Source organism: Crinia signifera, chromosome 6, assembly GCF_055691185.1.
Source record: "Crinia signifera chromosome 6, ASM5569118v1, whole genome shotgun sequence".
NCBI classification, from domain to species: Eukaryota; Metazoa; Chordata; class Amphibia; order Anura; family Myobatrachidae; genus Crinia; species Crinia signifera.
The window spans coordinates 240,766,986-240,787,558 of record NC_139222.1 but is presented as its reverse complement, the minus strand read 5'-3'; the positions used below and the strand labels follow the sequence as shown (position 1 = coordinate 240,787,558).

Genomic DNA, 20,573 nt, shown 5'->3' with positions numbered 1-20,573 from the left:
CTGGTACAGTACAGTTTTTTTGGAGACTCCTGACTCCTCCAGCTCAGCTAGATGATCGTGTGCCTGGCAGGGGTAAAGAATTCTGCAATCCCGGCTTAATTCACCTCTTATGCACCCATTCCCAGTGGTGCATTGTGGTCCCAGCCAGCATGCGTTGCATCATGACATCATGCGGCACTGCAGATCCTAAGGGCAAAGCCTCTGAAGATGGCGCATGTGCATTTGAGGATTCCGGACACCTTCAAGGAGCAGCAGCTGGTGAGGGCAGGGAGCGAGTGGCATAAATCTACTGCATGATGTTAAGGTAATTACATATATGAAAATAAATTGCCCTGTACACATTCGGAAATAGGCGTGGTCTCTTTGCCTGTGGACACGCCCCTTTGCTCATGATCAGGCCACTTTCAGAATGTGTACCGGATTCTGCCCTTCAGATTTTGGAGGGTATGCATCGGCTGTGTTGCACAGACGACGCCATATATCCATATATTGCGCATACACACTAGTGCATCAATATATCGGCCGTTCAGTTGACCGACCAATATATCAGCCATTGTGTACTTCCATTTAAGACTTTGAATGGAAAGAAAGGGGACTTGTCTTGGGAAAACCAGGATATAGGGGGTTATTTTGGTTCACTTTTTCTGACAAATTCCTTCTTAGACGGACAAAACCATGTGCACTGCAGGTGGGACAGATGTTACTTGTGCAGAGAGAGTTAGATTTGGGTGGGGTTTTACTTCAAAGTGAGATCAATATTGCAGTGTAAAAATAAAGCAGCCAGTATGTACCCTGCACAGAAACAAAATAACTCACCCAAATCTATTTCTCTCTACACAAGTAACATCTGCCCCACCTGCAGTGCACATGGTTTTGTCCATCTAAGAAGGAATTTGTCAGAAAGAGTGAACCAAAATAATCCCCAGAGTGCATCATCCGAATCACCAGCAACGTGACCATATATATATAGGTGAATAACTCCTCACAACACATACCTCCCAACTGTCACGATTACAGCGGGACAGTCCCGATTTTCGGGTCCTGTCCCGCTGTCCCACCCGCGGCAGGCACTGTCCCGCTGCGGGGGGTGGCAGTTGGGAGACCCCCCAATCTAATAGATTCACAGCGTCTATTCTCGTATGAAAATGAGGTTGCGGCTAATTAGCATAAGCTGCACCCTCATTTGCATACACCCCGCCCTCTTTCCGGACGCGAGTGTCCCTATTTCATCAGCACAGAAGTTGGGAGGCATGCAACATGACACTACCATACCTCCCAACATGATCCTCTCCAGGGCCCTTATTCTGGTTGGTGCGGTCGAGCCGCATATGCGGCTCCGACCGCACCAGACGAATCCCCGCCCACCCTACGGATCGCCACGGCCGTCCGTACACGGACGGCTGGCGATCCGCATAAAAATGGTGGAGGCTACGCCTCCACCATGGTGGGAGCTGCCCCCTGCATTCGATGGTCGTCGACCATCGAAGGCAGGTCCGCACGCCGCGGCAGCTCCCGCAAGCTGAGACCACACGGACAATCGTCCGTGTGGTAGCTTGTATGGGGGCTGAAAGCTGACATCCGGCGACGTCAGCTTTCCGCCCCCATGAGTTGCGTCATGCCCTCATTAGCATGCGTACGCCCCGCGTTTGCATGGGAACGCCCATGAAACGCGGGGCGTATACATAGGGAAATGAGGGCATGAAGCCCCTCACTCCCCTATACGCCCCCTTTGCGGCGTAGTAACGTTATGTGCGGCGAATTCGCCTGCACATGCGCAGATTGACCTCTGCGCATGTGCAGACGGAAAACATCGGCGGTACGGCCGCACGCGGGCCGTACCGCGCGAATCAGAATAAGGGCACAGGAGCGACACATTGCACTGTTTCTGGACTTTCCTCTTAATTTACGATTACCATCATTTGAAACGCCTTTCTTATCCATTAACTTGTTTAAAACAGGTGATGGCAATCAGACATTAACACTCAGGGAAGTCCAGAAACAGGGCATTGTGTCCCTCCTGGAGGGGGTCATGTTGGGAGTTATGCACTTCCCACACCACAGACACAGGCTGACCTGCCCCTGCCACTAACAGCTGTCAGTTCTGTTAACAAAATGTTAATTTTCAAATAAAGTTTTACAAAACTGTATTAGAACGAGTCTTGGAACGCACAGCCGGCCGCCAGCTTCCGGGCATATGACTGAGCTCCCGGGCTTCCGTAGACAGTTTCCTACCTGCGTCAGTCGAATAACGGTGGAGGCGGTAAAGTGTTGGTAAACTGCGTCAGTTTGAGAGTGTAGTGTACACCGTTGAAGTTCTTTGCGTCATGTCTAGCAGAGGCTCCGTGACGGACGATCATCCAGACAACTCTATTGATGATGTAGCGGAAGACCGAGACGATGGGAGCCGCCGGCATATTAGACACCAGTACAGAGAGCTCATGCAGAGCATGCAGCGTGAGTGCTAGTTGTGGTGGTTCACTACCCGTGTGTGTTTGCTTTTTCAGAATGCCCTCCCCACCCTAATGCTTAATTTTTGGAATACTAGTATTATACAACTGAATCCATCCTGTCTCCCACAGTCCCAAAACACTTTCAAACAGAGGAAAGGGGTCGTCGTAAATTTGCCAGCTCAATCCAAATTATTATTCTATGTGGAAGGGTAAACCCTGGTTGAAATTGCTGGGTTTTCCACCGTGGTCTGTACCAGGGTTAGTCCTGGGTCAGACCCCGCTAATACTGCTTTTACTTTGCCCTTAATATCCCAGGGTATTGCATATGAATGTGCAGCAACCTGGTATTTTGTGCATTGGAAAAGCAGCCAGTTGAAATACGTTGGGTAGAGCAGCCTGGCATTTAACCCGTGTCGTGAGCAGGATTCAACCTGGCTTTTGGTCTGGTGTAAATGGGCTCACTCCACAAACAGATGTTCCTATCTACTGGCCATCTCACCCTGAGCTGGAGTGGGGTCTGGTGCAATGCTGCTATAGTCCATCCAAATTTGACTGACCGCCCTCATACTGTTATTTATTGTCTGCATTATGAAAATGCAAGGCAGGTTACCTACAGCTATCCTTGCATGTGAGATGTAGTAGTACGTTTATTTATAAGGCGCCGCAAAGTGTCCTCAGCGCCGTACATAGCAAACAAATGACAAGGTAACGTACAGGGTGTGTTGAAAAATACAGTATAAATAGGGGTATAGCTGGTAGAACTAAAATCAGCATCAGTTCAGAAGTAGGTGTCAAAATTGTCGAGGAGACTGAAGATGAAGTAGAGGAAGGGAAGAACAGGACAGGAGGACAGGTGAGGTAAAGAGGTAGGGTGAGTACGTGAGGCAGGAGGACCCTACTCATAAGAGTTAACATACTAAAAATAGGTGGGTGGACGAACGATAAACAACAGGATAAGTAGGAACGGAGGCAGGATAGGAGGATCAAAAGAGGTTAGGAGGAAAGATAGGCTAGTCGAAAAAAGTGGGTTTTGAGGGAGCGCTTGAAGGAGGTAAGGGAATCAGAAAGCCTGATGGGTGGCGGGAGGTTGTTCCAGTGCAGGGGGGCAGCGCGAGAGAAGTCTTGGACACAGGAGTGGGAGGAGGTGATTAGGTGAGAGGTCAGTCGGCGGTCAGCGATGGAGCGAAGAGGACGGGAGGGAGTGTGGATAGAGATCAGTGAAGAGAGGTAGGGAGCTGTGGAGGAGGAGAGAGCCTTGTAGGTGGTGGTGGTGAGGAGTTTAAAGAGAACTCGGAAAGGAATGGGGAGCCAGTGAAGAGATAGACAGAGGGGGGAGGCGGAGGTAGAGCGTCGGGAGAGGAAGATGAGCCTAGCAGCAGCATTAAGAATGGTTTGGAGAGGTGCGAGATGTAGGGCTTTACCACACTTGTCCCTTTGTCACCATCTCTGTCTGCTAAGTACTTGTTTCCTAGCAAGGCGCCCATCGCATCGTATACCATTACACTAAATAAGGTATATGATGTTATGCGACGCGATGCGATATTGTACAATAAAATATGGCATACGATGCGATTGTATACTATTTTAGATTGTACAAGCTCTGATGGGTCCTTACAATGTTAAATGGCCCCCATAATCAACGCCACCCCCAGGATCAACGCGAATCCGAAGCGTGGCGAGCACTTGTATGACTGTATATCATCATGCAGAACTGTGTATTTCCATTACTTGATGGTGTGTAACGATATGTTTCTTCCTGATCAGAAAACAGAGAGGACATGCTGAGCTCCCGGAGTAACAAGCTTACTGAGGCTCTTCAGGAGGCCAACAAGCTCTTTGCAGACGGCAAGTAACTAAACCCAGAGTATATTTACTTAGGACCGAGTCTAGGCTGTCTCCCAGTGCTTAGTTATCTCTGCTATTGATATGAATCCCGGTATTCCAGCTGTTGCTTCAGTTATTTTGTCATCTATAACTCTAATTATCTTCTTGAGGTAACACAAGTCCCTGTCTTTGCTGATAGTAAAATCCTCATCCTTTCTGTCATTCAAATCTTTCTATTTCCCATGAATATTTAATAGGGTAACAAGTAAGGTGTTTATTTCCAAGTCACCATAGTTAATGCAGGTAATACTCTGTACTATTATCAGGGGGATCTGCACAATATTGTTGGATTGCCCAGATAATTGTATTTTTATTTGCACAGCCCATCCGTAAATATTGATCAGTTAGATTTGCCAAATCATCCAGAATGTCTGTCCGATGCAGTATAAGTTGCAAGTCTGTCTCACGAGGCAGTGTACGCCCTTGGTGCAGCTGACCAACTGGCATTTCCCTTGTTCCTTCACAGGGATGGAAGGATGGGTGTAATGTTTCCTCCCCAGGGGAGGTAAGCAGTTATAATGGCCCATACTTTGTGACGTATATCACGGTGCATGCTGGAGTCACGCTGCCAGATAAAATATCTTATCTGTGTGAGAGGCATTTTATCTTACCATGTGTGCCCAGCACTACAATTCTAGATTTTCACCCTATTTGGAAAGTTCACCTTTTACAGGACCATATGATATGGGATTTCTATCATATGTTCTCTTACATCCAGTGGCGGTTTTTATCTATGGGCTGCAGGGCTGCAGCCGCCCCAGGTAAAATCCGCCACTGTCTCTGCCTATAGTGAAGCCAGATGCAGTCTGTGAGACTGCTCTGGCTTCAATGTGACTGGCAGTGACTTCCTATTGGAAGTCCGACCTGCCAGACCCTCAAGGCAGTCCCATTGGGAGGTGTTCCCTCCCTCCGGGATGCCTTTCTCTGCGCAAATGCGCGGCAGCCCCCAAATTGGGTTCTGCGCAGCACCACAGATGATACTGCGCATGCGCCATACCCCGGATCCAGATTAAGCCTCCGGGGCTGTTGCAAAGGCAGCCCCCGGAGGCTTGGCCAGCGCATGCGCAGCATGTATGAAGTTACTGCGCATGCGCTGGCCCCATGCAGAGGACCGGCGGCTGGGGCTGCGTGGGGATCGTGGCGGGGGGCAGGGGGCGCATTGCGGCAGCGCTCCTCCATCTAAATGGTAAGAGCCGCCGCTGCTTACATCCACAAGCCATTAAGGAAACACTGTTGACTGCATGTTTTATTACATTTATTGTTGTGGTTGGTAAAATGACTACGTAGTTGTGTTGCCTGCAGTATTATTGTAGTGTGCACACAGTCTAGGTGGTAGCCCCATCCGTTACTAGAGCGGTTGTGTAATGTTAGCATTTTTGTTATGTTGGCAAGTGCATTTTTCCCAGTACTTGTGTTGGAATATTTTCTTTCTCTTATTCAGCGCAACTCTGTTTCATCTCGCCCACATCTATTCTGTACTTGTTTGTTGGCAAAATGGGACCCAATGTATGTGGTAGACTCTATACTGTAGCCTGAGATAAAAGCTGTAAGATATTTATACCAAAATGCTTTGTTTTCTGATTCTATAGTATCAAAACCCAGAGAAGCTGCCCTTGATGCCCAGTTACTGGTTCTGGCATCAAGTCTCGGGAAGGAGAAAGCCAACCAGCTTCAGGCAGACATGACCGTGTTTGACCCAACATCTTTTACTGAAGACCTGGTATGTTTTACATTAACTGAAGAGGCAACAGACACAGGGGGTAATTCAGACCTGATTGCACGGCTGCAAATAGGCAACGGCCTGTGTTCATGTAGACCACGCCCTGCTAGGGTGAAATATCACATTCTAATGTGATCGCTGTGCAACTGGATTATATGGCTAAAAATCTATTTACAGCCGTGCAAATATCTTCCCAAACTGGAAGAATGGCAAATATTGTTATTGTTAAATGTTTAACTGCATCTTAAAGTCTTATCTACTATATAACACAGGATGTTATATATAATAAATGAGCACTTGTCCTACCATGCTATGCAGCTATCGTTTATGGGCATAAATCGGTTGGAAAATGCAGCCAGCGACAGTGAAGATGAGGGAGGCAGCATGGGCTATCTTGTGCCAGACGCATGGAACAAACTTGGAACTGAAGCGGATAAATACTTTAGGAGAGCACCCACCTATCACTTCATGTGAGTATTACACAGGCCAGCCCCAGTATCCTCCTGTCCTCTGTACGCATTGTTACGTCAGTGGCTCTTCATTGCTCTGTTGGTCATAGGATATTCTGTATGTTCTCTGTTTAACCTTTAGGCTGGGTTCGTTTAAGACTGAACCTCCAGTGATTCATCAAAAAATTGACCGTCAAAAGAGGACTAATAAAGTGGAAGAGAAAACAGTGATGCCCGCACAGGTGTGTAGTCTTCATAAACACCATACTGTGTACCTGTCATAGAGTACATACTGTTGCTTAATGCTTCTGATAGGAAACCCCCTTATTCTGCAAGTTCTGACATAAAAATAAAGCATTAGGTGATTTTCAGTAGTTTCCCACACACTGTTAAACATATACTCTCATTGTGAGAGTAACTCCAACGGGCACGGCTAAACAGAAGGACCATGCAGGGGATATTGTGAAGAAAAGAGGGTTTTCCCGCCAAAAATATAATGTAGTATATCTAAAACTCCGTACACGTGGAAGCAATATGATCTCTGAGCAAAATATTGCGCAGTGTCCCATTTTTCATCCGCAACCAGAGATGGTCACTGATAAGACACTATGCCGGGGGAAGCCGCTGGTCGCAGGAGCTTGCTCCGACCAGCAACCACCCCAGGGCTGGTCGTGGGAGCGCACTTCTGGTGACAGTCACCCCGCACACACAGGGATACCTTGAAAAAGGGCCCTAGGTGAGGCCCGAAACGCGTTGGATGGAGGAACTGAGCCTAGGCACCTCTTTGGGATTCCAGTGTCATTTTTCCATCTTGAGGACACTCACCTTCTTCTCTGAACCCGGGTGAGGTGGAGGTGGTCGGACGCAGTTCCGTTGGATCCCATTAAGTGCCTTTTTTAACAAATTTTTATTGTTATTACCTATCGTGATTGGAATAAAAGCACCTTTTTTCATTGACCTGAGACTGGTGATGATTTGGACCTTTCCGAATTAAAGGGACAGGAAAAGAAACCTTTCTACGCCCATAGGGCACCGATATAAGGTGAGCTCTGATCCAATTGAAAATTTGAGGCTGGATACCTTTTGGATAAAATATACCTTTTTATATGCCCATAGGGCACGGCAGAGAGGTCAGTTGCAGGGGGTGATACCCCCATTGTTAACATCTCTTTGACCCTTTGCCCTTGCCCCCACCCTCTGATTATTCCATTCGGTGAAGAACTATCTATCTGGCAATCAGTAGAGTATTTGATTCAGGCAGCGCAAGTGTATTCGCCCCTTTTGTACTTTCTGGATTGTGTGTTCTGGGACTGGTAATCCCTGGCGTTTACAGTGCTGCAGTCTGTGGGCGCGGACTATCTCATACCTCTTGTTTTTTGTGAAAACACACAGGGATATGTTCACTCAGCGACCATATCCACGGCGATTATGGCTGAAATCACACGGGGCTTTAGGCATGGTGCATGACACTTATGAAATCACCCTTGTTGAGAAAAATAACAAGCTACAATTACTATTTGTTTTGTGGGTACTTATGTAGTATCTGGGCTGCCGATTTTTTGATTGTATGCCTTAACTTAAGGCATACAATCAGATGCGATATCGCATCGCATCCGACCATATTGCATGCGATGCGATGACCCGATTTTTTTCCATAGGATTCAATGTTAAAATGGACTGAGTCCATTTTAACATGGAATTCAATGGGAAAAAGGGGTCCTTTTCATACCCCTACTATCCAAGTGGGCATGGAGTTGGATATAAACCTGTGGCGAGCCACCGAGCCCGAAGCGTGGCGAGCGAAGCGAGGGGACGTATTCTGTGTCCCCTCGCGGGGCTCGCCACGCTTCGGGCTCGGTGGCTCGCTACGCTCGCCACAGGTTTATATCCAACTCCATGCCCACTTGGATAGTAGGGGTATGAAAAGGACCCCTTTTCCCATTGAATTCCATGTTAAAATGGACTCAGTCCATTTTAACATTGAATCCTATGGAAAAATCGGGTCCATCGCATCGCATGCGATATGGTCGGATGCGATAAGATGGACCCGATTTCAAAATCGGCAGCCCAGTTAGTACATAAGTACCGTTTTGTGTTTACAACTGTACGTGAGGGGCAGGATGTAATGCCCCAGGAGTGTGCTGGCTGTGCAAGTTGCCGGCTGAACTCAAACATTTTTTTTTTTTTTTTTTTTTTAAGGAGCAATCGCATATAAGGTATGGTTTTGTAATGTCGTTGGATGTGCGAGATGCTAGCCGATCCTGCATGTGTTTTTTATAGAGATGTGCAGGTTCGGATTTTCTCTGTTATCGCAAGTTCTGATTTTTTTTTCTTCGATTGACTGTCACATGTTTTGGATAGCCAAGAAAATCCCGATTTTATTTTTTTTTTTATTTATTTTTTATTATTATTATTTTTTTTTTTTTTAAATCCCGGTAAAGATAAGATAAACCATCAGTGTCAAGCCCCCCATACACAGTCCGTTAATCGGATCCGTTGTGTGCTTAAACAGCACACATCGGATCGCATCCCTAGTGCATGCACTGCGATCCGATCTGATGTATAGCTAGTACAAAAAGTATGTGCAGCACATACTTTTTGTACCGTACTATGTGATGCGCGGGAGCGCGCATCGCATAGTACAGAATGGAGCCATACACAACGTACCGTGTATGGGCTCCTTCACAGTGATCAGTGTACTGGAATGTAGCTCACCGTCTCCTACTTAACATAATATAGGGTACAATTCGTTAGATGTCCACTAATACCATTGACCTGAACAAGTCGGCTTCTCAATTTATGTCTCGTTTGACCTAAAGGTTACAGCCATTCTCAACATGAGGGCAATCTCCTTAGGCCTTAACAACATAGGTATTACAACTTATTTGCGATGTTGAAATCCTTCATGATTACATTGTGTAATGTTTTATACACTTTCTATTCATAGTTGTTACTGTGTTAGGAAATGTGTAAAATATTTATTATTGTTTTTTGTTTTCAAGGTTTTATTCCTCTCTGCGAAACAAAACCTACTGGCAGCTCCATGTTGTTTTTGGTGATAATTCTGCGATTTAGTCTAAAGTTATTTTAGTATCGCTACATGTAAACTTTTGAAGGGCATTCTGGGATTTGTAGTTCAGCCACAGCTGGAGGGCTAAAGGTTCCCCATCCCTGGTTTAAGGGAAAGTGGCTATAATATATGTATGTCATACAGTAAAGACTTCACATGGGGTTGGTACATTTGTTGCATTTCTAAACCACATACTATGGTTTATTATTAGTTGAAAAAAATGGAAGAGTCTCACCAAGAAGCTACAGAGAAGGAAGTTGAACGGATTCTTGGACTCCTGCAGACTTACTTCAGAGAGGACCGTAAGTAATAAGATATGTACAAAGGAAAAGTAACTTATATGGACTTAGTCATATATCACGTTAGAGGCACACTGTCAATTACTTTGAATAAAAGCAATGTACATTTAAGATTTATATTCAGTGTTCTTCCCAGCATTTTTTCCGAGCGCTCCGCCCGGCAAGGTGCACCCTGCTGGTAAGAGTGGTGTGGTGCACTCTGCACCTGTCTTCTTGTGACGGTAGCATCGGTCCCATAACCTGTGTCCCTCTGCGCTCCCCGTCCCAGTAAACGCTCCCCTGTCCCCGCGCCTTCTGTCAGTTGTAACCAGTGCGCCTTCTGAGAGTAGCAGTCAGCAATGCCCAGTGAGGTGGTGATCCCGCACTGAGGCATTAGTGCGTGCAGCGTATCCCTGAGTCCCGGCAGCTATCCCCGCCGGAGGGAGCTGTCAATCCCTGCCAGAGAGTTCCCTGTTTGCGCTACATACAGATGGTTGTCCACCGCTCTGCCTGGCTCCCTCTCACCGTGCTGGGGCTTCCTCTCTCTGGTGCGTTGAGGGGTAATTTCACTTCAGTTGTATATAATTTTTAAAATTGGACATAAAGTAGACACAGCCTTATATTGTATTAAGTACATCATGTATGTATAGGAACATTGGAGAATTATGTTCGACTTCTATTTTTATTACCACTTACCCCCCCTACAAAAACATGTGGGCCTCCATTTCTGTTTTTGATGCCTCTAGCAATGCATTTTTTTCTTAATTTCCTAATTTGGGGCCGAATATTTTTATTATGTATATAATATATATATTTTATTTACTTTTTTTTGTTTGTTTGGTAGAGTGCATGTTAATGTAATTTTTATTTTTTGCAGCGGATACTCCTATATCCTTCTTTGATTTCGTAATAGATCCAAAATCGTTTGCTCGTACAGTGGAGAACATATTTCATGTTTCTTTCATCATTCGGGTAAGTTTCCTATCTTGGCAAAAAAATTCAGATCATATGGATGGTTATGTTTCTTTAATGTCTCATTTATATTCAGCATTTATCAAAATGGGAAAACTATCCCAAAATCTCTTATTTTCTGATTCTCACCTTATTACATTTAGCCCATAGTATTTAAATATCTTGTAAGTTGGCTTAAATTGTTTTTCTGCCTTTTAGGATGGATTTGCTAGGATAAAGCTGGATCATGACAAACTGCCAGTGATAGGTAAGGAAACCTATAGTGTACATTCAATTGGGTAAGAAAGAGTTGATTACCTTGTATGAATATTAATAAAGCAAATGCAGTATTGGCAGCTGAAACTACCTGTCCCAAGTTCCTCATTATATGACGTCCTCCCATGTATGCAGCATTATTGGAAGTCCTCACGCCATCATTAATTTAAAGGCTAGTAAGCAAACTACTGCCTGTATTCACGGCCTATGTTCTGGCATTGCTCACACAGAACCACTACTGAGTACATAACACTACAGAGGCTGTATATGACCTGGCAATTACCAATATATAGGTCAGGTAGGACCAAATCTATTTACAGTGCATCTGGAAAGTATTCGCAGCACTTCACTTTTTCCACATCGGAATATGTAACAATTCCCTCAAAATTCTACACACAATACCCCATAATGAGAAATTTTGGGGAGATTTTTGCCAAAAAAAAACAACAAAACTCCTGTTCGTAAGTATTGTTATTACATCTTATTTATAAGGCGCCACAAGTGGTACACAGAGCCATACATATATCACACATTAGAACAATACAGGGTACACAGATCTTAGCATAACAGTGACTGAAGAACTAAAACAAAGCTCAAGTAACAATTAGTAAATATGATGCCGTGAGATCTTGGAAGAGGTGAATGGTGGGTTTCTATAAATATGGTTAGGCCATCACGGTCTGATTTTGTAAGAATATGATTTGATAGCTTTGCATACTGTAGGATAATTAAGAAGCATAATGAATGTGTTGCATCTTGTTATGATTGATATTGTATATTCAAATCCTTTTTTCACCCATTTGGCTAGAACCGATAATACAAGAGAGCGAGTCACAAATTGATAAGGATAACCAGCCCAGGTACCAGGGTGTCATCTCTCTCAGCCACCAGGACTGGGAGGTAAGGTGCTGTGCTCTGTACTGTGATATATGCCTGTACCAGAATAGCTGGCTTCCCTTGACTGTAACTGCTTTCCATTACAGCAAACCTTCTGGTGTTTGCACGTGGTCAAGGTAGTAGGAGGAAGTGTCAAATGGATGCATCATAAAAACAAGTTGTCATTGCAATATGTAATACCCCTTTTACACCAGCCTAAATAACCCAGGTTTATGCATGGGAGTACGCAAAAACCCGGGTATGTTGGGGGTATAAACATTCCCACTTGAAGTGACCCGGGTCATGAGACCCAGCATTTCAACCTGGGTAGCAAGTTGTGCTGTCAAACCTGCTCGCTGTGCAGTGTTATCTGTTCACCCAGGTCAATGGGACCCGTTCACTGCAATGTAATAGCGGGCGATGGGAGATGCTCTCATCTCCCAGCGCCGACTCATGATTCTCCTCCAGTGACATCACCAATCTGGCATTATGCCAGGTGTAGATGCTGGTGTGAGAGGGGGTTGCACCCGGGGATGAGCTGGGTACAGAATCCCGGGTGTGACACAGCTTGTAGGTGTAAAAACGGTATTATCCACCTGATTTTGTGGGTTTCCTCCCACAAAGTTTTACTGGTAGGTTAATTGGCTCCCAACAAAATTAACCCTAGAATAAATGCATGTACATGTGGTAGGTAATATAGATTGTAAGTTCTACTGGGGCAGGGTCCGATGTGAATGGCCAAATGTTCTCTGAAGCACTGTGGAATATGTGTGCTCTATATAAATAACTGGTAATAAAGAAATTCTAGGTTATTGCTAAAATACGTTCTATGTAATGGTGAATGTCAGGAGATATGTGGAAATGAGAGAACTCTATGCAGTGAGTACATCATATACAGGTTTTTCTGTAGGAAATGGCAATTATGCATTCCATTTACACACATGCATAACCTGTAGAACCCCTGGGTGGCTTATTGAATATAGGGAACCGCTAGAAGGCTCCTGAAAGTACTTGTAAATTCATTTATAATGTAAGCCCTACAGCAATTATTACATTACATGCCATTTTAGATGCCTTCTAATGGTTTTCTAAATGTAATAATGGTTCCTAAAATGCATTTAACCCTTTGAGTACCAAGTGAATTTGTCCAAATACTGTAGGTGTGAAACATTTTTTTTTATTCATCATAATGACCTGCAATGTTTACCTTTTTTAAATAGGAAATAAACCTTTCCTAGCGCAAAACTTTTATTTGAATTTATATAACAATTGTAAGCGACGCGGATATTTTGCGCATCTCACATAGATGTTGGCAGGAAAAGGGTTAAAATATGGATTATTGAAAATATAACTAGTGTAGAGAATCAACCAAACCTCTTGGCCTAGACCAGTGATGGCTAACCTTGACACTTCAGCTGTTGTTGAACTACACATCCCAGCATGCTCTGCTACAGGTTTGCTATTTGCCCATGCTAAAAATGATGTAGGGTATGCTGGGATGTGTTGTTCAACAAGAGCTGGAGTGTCAAGGTTAGCCATCACTGGCCTAGGCATCTACCCCTACAGCATTTATTTCCGTAGGTGTACTTTATGTAGGGGTAGATATCTGGGACAAGAGGTTCAGTTGATCCCCCAGCACTAGTTATCCTATTCATTATTCATTGGACCTTATTTATCCTAGTGTTTCCATTAGTACTCTGGGGTGCTGCCTTTGACAACACTTTAAATTGCATATTAACAGAGGAAGTGGAAAGCAATTGTTATTGGTGGTAAACAATTATTAAACATCATTTTTAGTTATATTCTTCAATAGAGCGGTTTCTTGTAGGTTATGTATATTGGCAAAAGAACAGTAAGGTAGAGGTCTATATAATGAATAGATATGAACATTTCTATAGTAATTCTACTTTGTGTCAGAACTTAAAGCACTCGTGTGTGTGTTCTCTATCATTGGCATGTTTGTTGAATATGAAATTGAATAAAGTTTATTTGCTTTTGTATGTATATTATAGTGTAACAAACTTTTTTTTTTTCCCACTAGGAAATTGTTGAAACATTTGAGATTACAGAACCGATGATACCTCCACCCTCATGAGTCATGAGAAATGTAAGAATCTTGTTTGTGAATTGACATTTGTCATATTTTACTGTATTTATAATGACATTTTGCTGATTTTAGATTTGAGCGTTCAGTGAAGGTGATTTTTGGTAATAATGTGGTGTGCCGGCCATGCTAGTTTCAAATACCCACCTTCCGGCTGCTTGGGGTTCTGCATTTCTTTTATTTATTAGGTCTTTTTTAACTCTGACAGGTTTAGTTTTACTATATTTATTTCTTACCAACCCACAAATATATCTTCCTGATTCGACCTTGCTATGGAATATGTCAGCACTTTGTAAGGCGTGACGAGCCTGCTTTATTCTGTAGTAGCTGCTGTAAAGTTAACTTTTCTCTTTTGTCCATCATGGTGGCAGGACTAACCATGGGGATGTAGAGGGTCCGGAGGAGGCAAGGCACTTATGCTGTGTATTTAAGATGTAGGCACCTCCCCTGCTGCATACAGGAGTGGGTGTGTATGAGTTTTTGTTTTATTAGTACCTAGCTAGCTGCATCCACAGTGTGGGGGTTTACGTACACCCCTTCACACTGTTTACAGCATGAAGCAGCTCCTGTCCACACCCTGTTAGCAGAGAGGAATATTGTTTTCCCTCTGTTCAGCGCTGCAGTGTCGTTAGGGGAGACCTCCTGGGCCCTGGGGATTGCAATGCCGAGTTCCTGTTAGAGAGAGGTAGCGGGTAATCAGCAGTCCCCACTATGGCAGCAGGCGCTGTTGTCTGGGTTTCCCAGCTGAGCGCCTTAAAAGGCCAGCAGCTGGGTACAGGAGTCCAATGCAGCGGGATGCTCCACTGTCCTGAGCAAGGGACAGTGGAGACAGGAGGATTAGCACTGGGAGCGGCTAAGGGGGGAGAGGTGTTACATTACACGGGCTCCTTGCCGAAACAGAGACAGAGGGTCTCTTCCTGGCTGCAGTCTGGGCGCCATTAACCACACTTCTGCATAGCTATGGCGCTATTACACATCAAGGACATGCAGCTGAGCTTCCTCCTTCAGCGGTGCCTTCCTGTGACCACACAGATAAGTACCACTGGGTAACATTATCATGTATTATGCCTCATTTATTGCACTGTGTTTTTAAGGGAGGTGCTGCAGCCATGCTTTTTTAACTACAAGACCTGTGGTGTTAAATTGCTATGTGGCAGTTGGATCAGTACACAGTGTGTGCAGACTGGAAGTCTGGTCCCAGTGGGGCTCAGTCACAGAGGACTGGCATAGGTCAGCACACTAGAGGGAGATCGTCTGGTCAAGATTGGTCCCCCAGGGATAGATTCAGGTTTGTTTTTCAAGAAACCCACCTCTTGTCCGGGCACATCCTCTGCATAACAGGGTGTGTGTTCCTCAGCCTGGCATCAGTGGGGGGGGAGGTTGTCAGAGTTTCAGACCAGTTGGTTTCTTTCTACTCAGGACCTTTGTGTTCGGAGTTTGGTCTCTGAAGATAACAGGTTAATCCTACGGGGCCTGGCCCCACAATGTGTTCTCCCCACTACTCTTCCAAGGGATCCTCTAAAGCAGGGCTGGGCAATTGCGACCCTCCAGATGTTGATGAACTACACATCCCAGGATGCTTTGCATTCATTTTGCTATGTGGCCATGCTGAAACTGATGCAAGGCATGCTGGGATGTGTAGTTCATCAACATCTGGAGGGCCGCAATTGCCCAGCCCTGCACTAAAGAGACGGGCACTTTTTGAAGGGGTGGAGTCTCTAATACAGAATGGAGTGATTTGTTTTGGAGTGTTCTATTCAATCCTCTTTTTAGTTCCTAAACCACATGGGTCTTTCAGGCCCATTCTCACCCTGAAATCACTCTACAAGCATTTGTGGGTGGTTCATGTCAGGATGGAGTTTCTGCGGTCAGTATCAGAGTATCTGGCATCTCTGAACATTTCAGATGCACATGCCCATTTAGAGGAGGCATCAGACTTTACTATGGTCTTTTGTCATTACTGCCTCACAGCACTGAGGTCATTGGTTCGATTCCCACCATGGCCCTAACAGTGCAGAGTTTGTATATTCTCCCCATACTTGTATGGGTTTCCTCTGGTCTCCTCCCACATTCCAACAATATACTGGTAGGCTAATTGGCTCCCAAAATGTAACCCTAGATTGTCTGTGTGCATGTATACGTGGTAGGGAACATAGGGGCAGATGTATTAAGCGATAAATGCAAGGGTGATGAAGAAAGATAAACGTCCAGCCCATGGGTCCTCAAACTGCGGCCCTCCAGATGTTGTGAAACTACAAATCCCAGCATGCCTTGCCACAGTTTTAACACTCCCTTATAGCAAAACTGTGGCAAGGCATGCTGGGATTTGTAGTTTCACAACATCTGGAGGGCCGAAGTTTGAGGACCCATGATCCAGCCAATCAGCTCCTTACTGACTTTTTTCAAACACAGCCTGTAATATGGCAGTTAGCAGGTGATTGGCTGGACATTTATCTCTCCTTATCACACTTGCATTTATCTCTTGTTAAAGCTTAATACATCTGCCCCATAGATTGTATACTCCACTGAGGCAGGGACTGATGTAGATGTTCAAATATTCTCTGTAAAGTGCTGCGGAATATGTGTGCGCTATATAAGGAACTACATAAATAAATACATTTTCAGTTACATGCTCTTCCGTTTGGCCTAGCCACAGCACCCAGAGTCCGTGTAAGGATTGTGGCGGTCATTTCAGTTCTCCTTCGTCTTTGGGGTGTAGTCATCACCTCTATTTGGATGACCTCCAAAAAAAGGCAGTCGGAACAGGTTTTCCGGGAACACGCAATTTTTGCGGGACCATGGCTGGATCCTGAGCATGTGGAAGTATCAGTTACTGCCGTCCCAGCTGATAGTTTCTGGGGGTTCTTTTTGATACTCATTTACATAGAGTATTGCAGCTGTGCAAGGCTGCTTCCTGGTCCTCTGTCCACATGTTTGCAAAATTGTACCATTTCCATGCATTTGCCCCTGAGGACGCTTCTTTTGAGCGAGCAATTTTACATGCTGCGGACCTGAACGTACGCTCCCAAAGGACCGGCTCTTGAATGTCCCATGGTTAGCTGTGCCAGGATGGACGAAGGAGAAAAATGGATTTTTATAAGGACTTACCGTTTGGATCCCTTTCTCAGAGTCCATCCTGGTGACCCAGCACTCCCTCCTTTCCCTCTGAGTATTTCTACTTGTTTCTGGCATAGTTCATGTAAGTCAGGCATGTCCAAACTATGGCCCTCCAGCTGTTGTGAAACTACACATCCCAGCATGCCTTGCCATAGTTTTGGCATTCCCTAATAGCAAAACTGTGGCAAGGCATGATGGGACTTGCAGTTTCACAACAGCTGGAGGGCCATAGTTTAAGCATGCCTGATGTAAGTGTTTCATGCTATACATGTTATGTGGTTCAGGCATTATACTGAGTGGTGTTTTCTTTGCGACCTCTCTTCTGGGATGCAGCAGGGGAGGAGCCTGTGTTTTAAAGATACAGCATAGGTGCCTTGGCTCCTCTGGACCCTCTACATCCCATGGTTAGCTGTGCCACCAGGCTGGACTCTAAGAAAGGGATCTGAACGGTAAATTCTTACAAAAATCCCTTTTTCTGCGTTAATGCTTCCTGATGGGACTGTTTGCCGAGTACAAGCCTTTGTTGTTGTTCTTTTGTTTTTGACCAATGTTTTTAGTTTTATTTTGTTCTTATTTGTATATTAATTGGCTACTTTTTTTTCTTTGTAGGATAAGAATATCTGTTCTACCTCGAAGTTATACAAGCTGAGATTATTTTTCTTACATCTGTACGTTTTGTAAATAATGCAAATTTTTTTTATTATGTGTATATATTCTGTACATATGTTTATTGAAAGTTCCTATTAAAGGAAGATGTACCAATGATTAACATTATGGGGGGTATTCAGTGTGGGGTCCCGACAGTCGGAATCCCGTGCTGTTTTTGGTCAGCCCGGCTGCAACTTGATAGGCGGAATACAATGTTCTGCCTGTCAAGTGGCGAAAAGTGGGGCGTGTTGTCTAACACCGTCGTGGAAAGGACGTGAATTCGACAATCCATGGCTGTTAAGACAAAACAGATCTGACTTGTTTTAAAGTCGAATCTCTTTTGTTGAAATCCCCCTTCAATGTTGTCAGAAATGCCAGCATTGAATAGACGGGCGCTATTATTTCCCCGGTCGGAAATGGTGCCCGATGTATACCGCCCAATAATTATTCTTCTGTATCTGTTTAATACCCCATGCTGTGCAGCTTTTGTCATTTGATTGGAAATTGCTTATTCTGCATAATCTGTGTAAAGTATATGTTCTCTAGAATCTTTGTTTTGGAAATCTTCCTCTTTCTTTGTTACTGTTGTCTACAGAGACTGCAAATAAATTAAATACAGGGTTCACCTGAAGAGCTCTGACCTATACTTTACAAAGCCGGATATTGATGCACTCCTTCATGGGCTACTACTGTATTACCCCTTTCACACTGCAGCTCTAAACTGGTATATTGGCTATTTTTTTTTTTGCGCAGTGTGTACGGCTCTAAACCGGTACACTGAGAACGGAGCTGGTCCCACATATATAATGCATACGGTGCATATATAATGAGCGGGACCAAGCGCAGTGAATATTTATTGAGTGAGATTTGCTCATTACATATGTACATATGTAATGAGCGGGTCCACTCATTAAATATGCACATTTAAATACTGGGTCTAAGCAGGATTTGCAGTGTGAAAGCAGCATAAGCTACCGACATGTTAGTTTGTGGATCAGGTGTGGTGAAAGGTATTTGTGGTCCACAGGTGATCTGGCTGCTTGGACTCCAGATCATAGGTTCACCATATAATGGCCAGTTTGACTATGGGTTCACTATAGCTTCAATTATGTGCTTAAATTAAATTGGGAAAATAAGTAACTTGTGAGGATATAGGCCCTTATTCAGATCTGATCGCAGTACAAATGTGTTCTCAAAATGGGCACACCATGTGCACTGCAGGTGGGGCAGATGTAATGTATGGAGAGAGTTAAGCTGGCCATACAGCTACAGATTGATTGATTGTCAGATTGGGCTGGTTGGAACAAAAACCTGGGGTACTTGTGAGTTATCCGGGCTGCCGATTTTTTTCATCGCGCCCGAAATCGTGGGCATCGCGTCGGTCGTGGCCGTTATAAGGAGCCGCGACGCGATGCCCACGATTTCCCATAGACAGTAATGTTAAAAGACACGATGGACCCGATTTCCGACACGATTTCCCATAGACAGTAATGTTAAAAGACGCGATGGACCCGATTTCCCATAGACAGCAATGTTAAAATAATATGGGCATTTCACATTGGTTATGTTTTAAAAAAAAAATGTTTCATGGCCCCCACCACCGTTAACACCACCCCGCTATTGACACCAACCCGAAGCGTGGCGAGCGTAGCGAGCCCGCGAGGGGCGTCGGTACGCGTCCTCCGACCTTTTCATACCCCTACTATCCACTAGGGCGTGGAGTGAGAATAGAATAGTGTGGCGAGCGCAGTGAGGTGACGCGGACACCTGTGAAGCCCGCAAGGGCACGCGGATACCTGTAAAGGTATCCGCGTCCCCTCGCGGGGCTCGCTGCGCTCGCCACGCTTCGGGCTCGGTGGCTCGCTGCGCTCGCCACACTATTCTATTCTCACTCCACGCCCTAGTGGATAGTAGGGGTATGAAAAGGTCGGAGGACGCGTACTGCCGCCGCTCGCCACGCTTCGGGTTGGTGTCAATAGTGGGGTGGCGTTAACGGTGGTGGGGGGCCATGAAACATTTTTTTTTTAAAACATATCTAATGTGAAATGCCCATATTATTTTAACATTACTGTCTATGGGAAATTGTGTCGGAAATCGGGTCCATCGTGTCTTTTAACATTACTGTCTATGGGAAATCGTGGGCATCGCGTCGCGGCCCCTTATAACGGCCACGACCGACGCGATGGCCCCCGATTTGGGGCTAAATCGCGGTCATCGCGTCGGTCGGGTGTCCTTAAGTTAACTAAACTTAAGGACAAAATCGGCAGCCCGGATAACTCACAAGTACCAAACCTGGTAATGGATGAGAGTAAATGACAGTTGACCATTTGCTTTGAAATGCTGGAAAACTGGCAATCAGATATTACCAGGTTTTTGTTCCAACCAGCCAGATCTGACAATTGATCTGTAGATGTATGGCCACCTTTAGATTTGTGAGTTACTTTGTTTCTGTGCAGGGTAAATACTGGCTGCATTATTTTTTACACTGCAATTTAGATTTTAGTTTCAACACAACTCTCAAATCTAACTCCCCCTGCACATGTTACATCTGCCCCACCTGCAGTGCACATGGTTTTACCCATTTTGAGAACAAATTGGTACTGCGATAAGATCTGAATAAGGGCCATACTGAAGTCCTGGGAGAGGGGTATGTCTTAATCCATCTGTGAACTGCAGTATAAAAATAGTTACCCAGTATTTGAGGGATTCATGGGGAAAAAAAATAAATAAATCCTCTGCATACTACAAAT

The 20,573-nt window shown here is 44.8% G+C and overlaps 1 protein-coding gene across 1 annotated transcript; it reads left to right on the top strand.

The window, feature by feature from the left end:
• Nucleotides 1-2,182: 2,182 nt before the first annotated feature.
• On the top strand, nt 2,183-18,454 carry NSMCE4A (NSE4A component of SMC5/6 complex). The gene is made up of 11 exons (XM_083149181.1): nt 2,183-2,454; nt 4,215-4,295; nt 5,924-6,054; nt 6,373-6,524; nt 6,646-6,745; nt 9,785-9,875; nt 10,729-10,823; nt 11,022-11,070; nt 11,887-11,978; nt 13,996-14,061; nt 17,785-18,454. The coding sequence occupies exons 1-10, from the start codon at nt 2,325-2,327 to the stop codon at nt 14,047-14,049; spliced, it is 975 nt and encodes a 324-aa protein (XP_083005307.1). The 5' UTR covers nt 2,183-2,324; the 3' UTR covers nt 14,050-14,061; nt 17,785-18,454.
• The last annotated feature ends 2,119 nt before the right edge of the window (nt 18,455-20,573 follow it).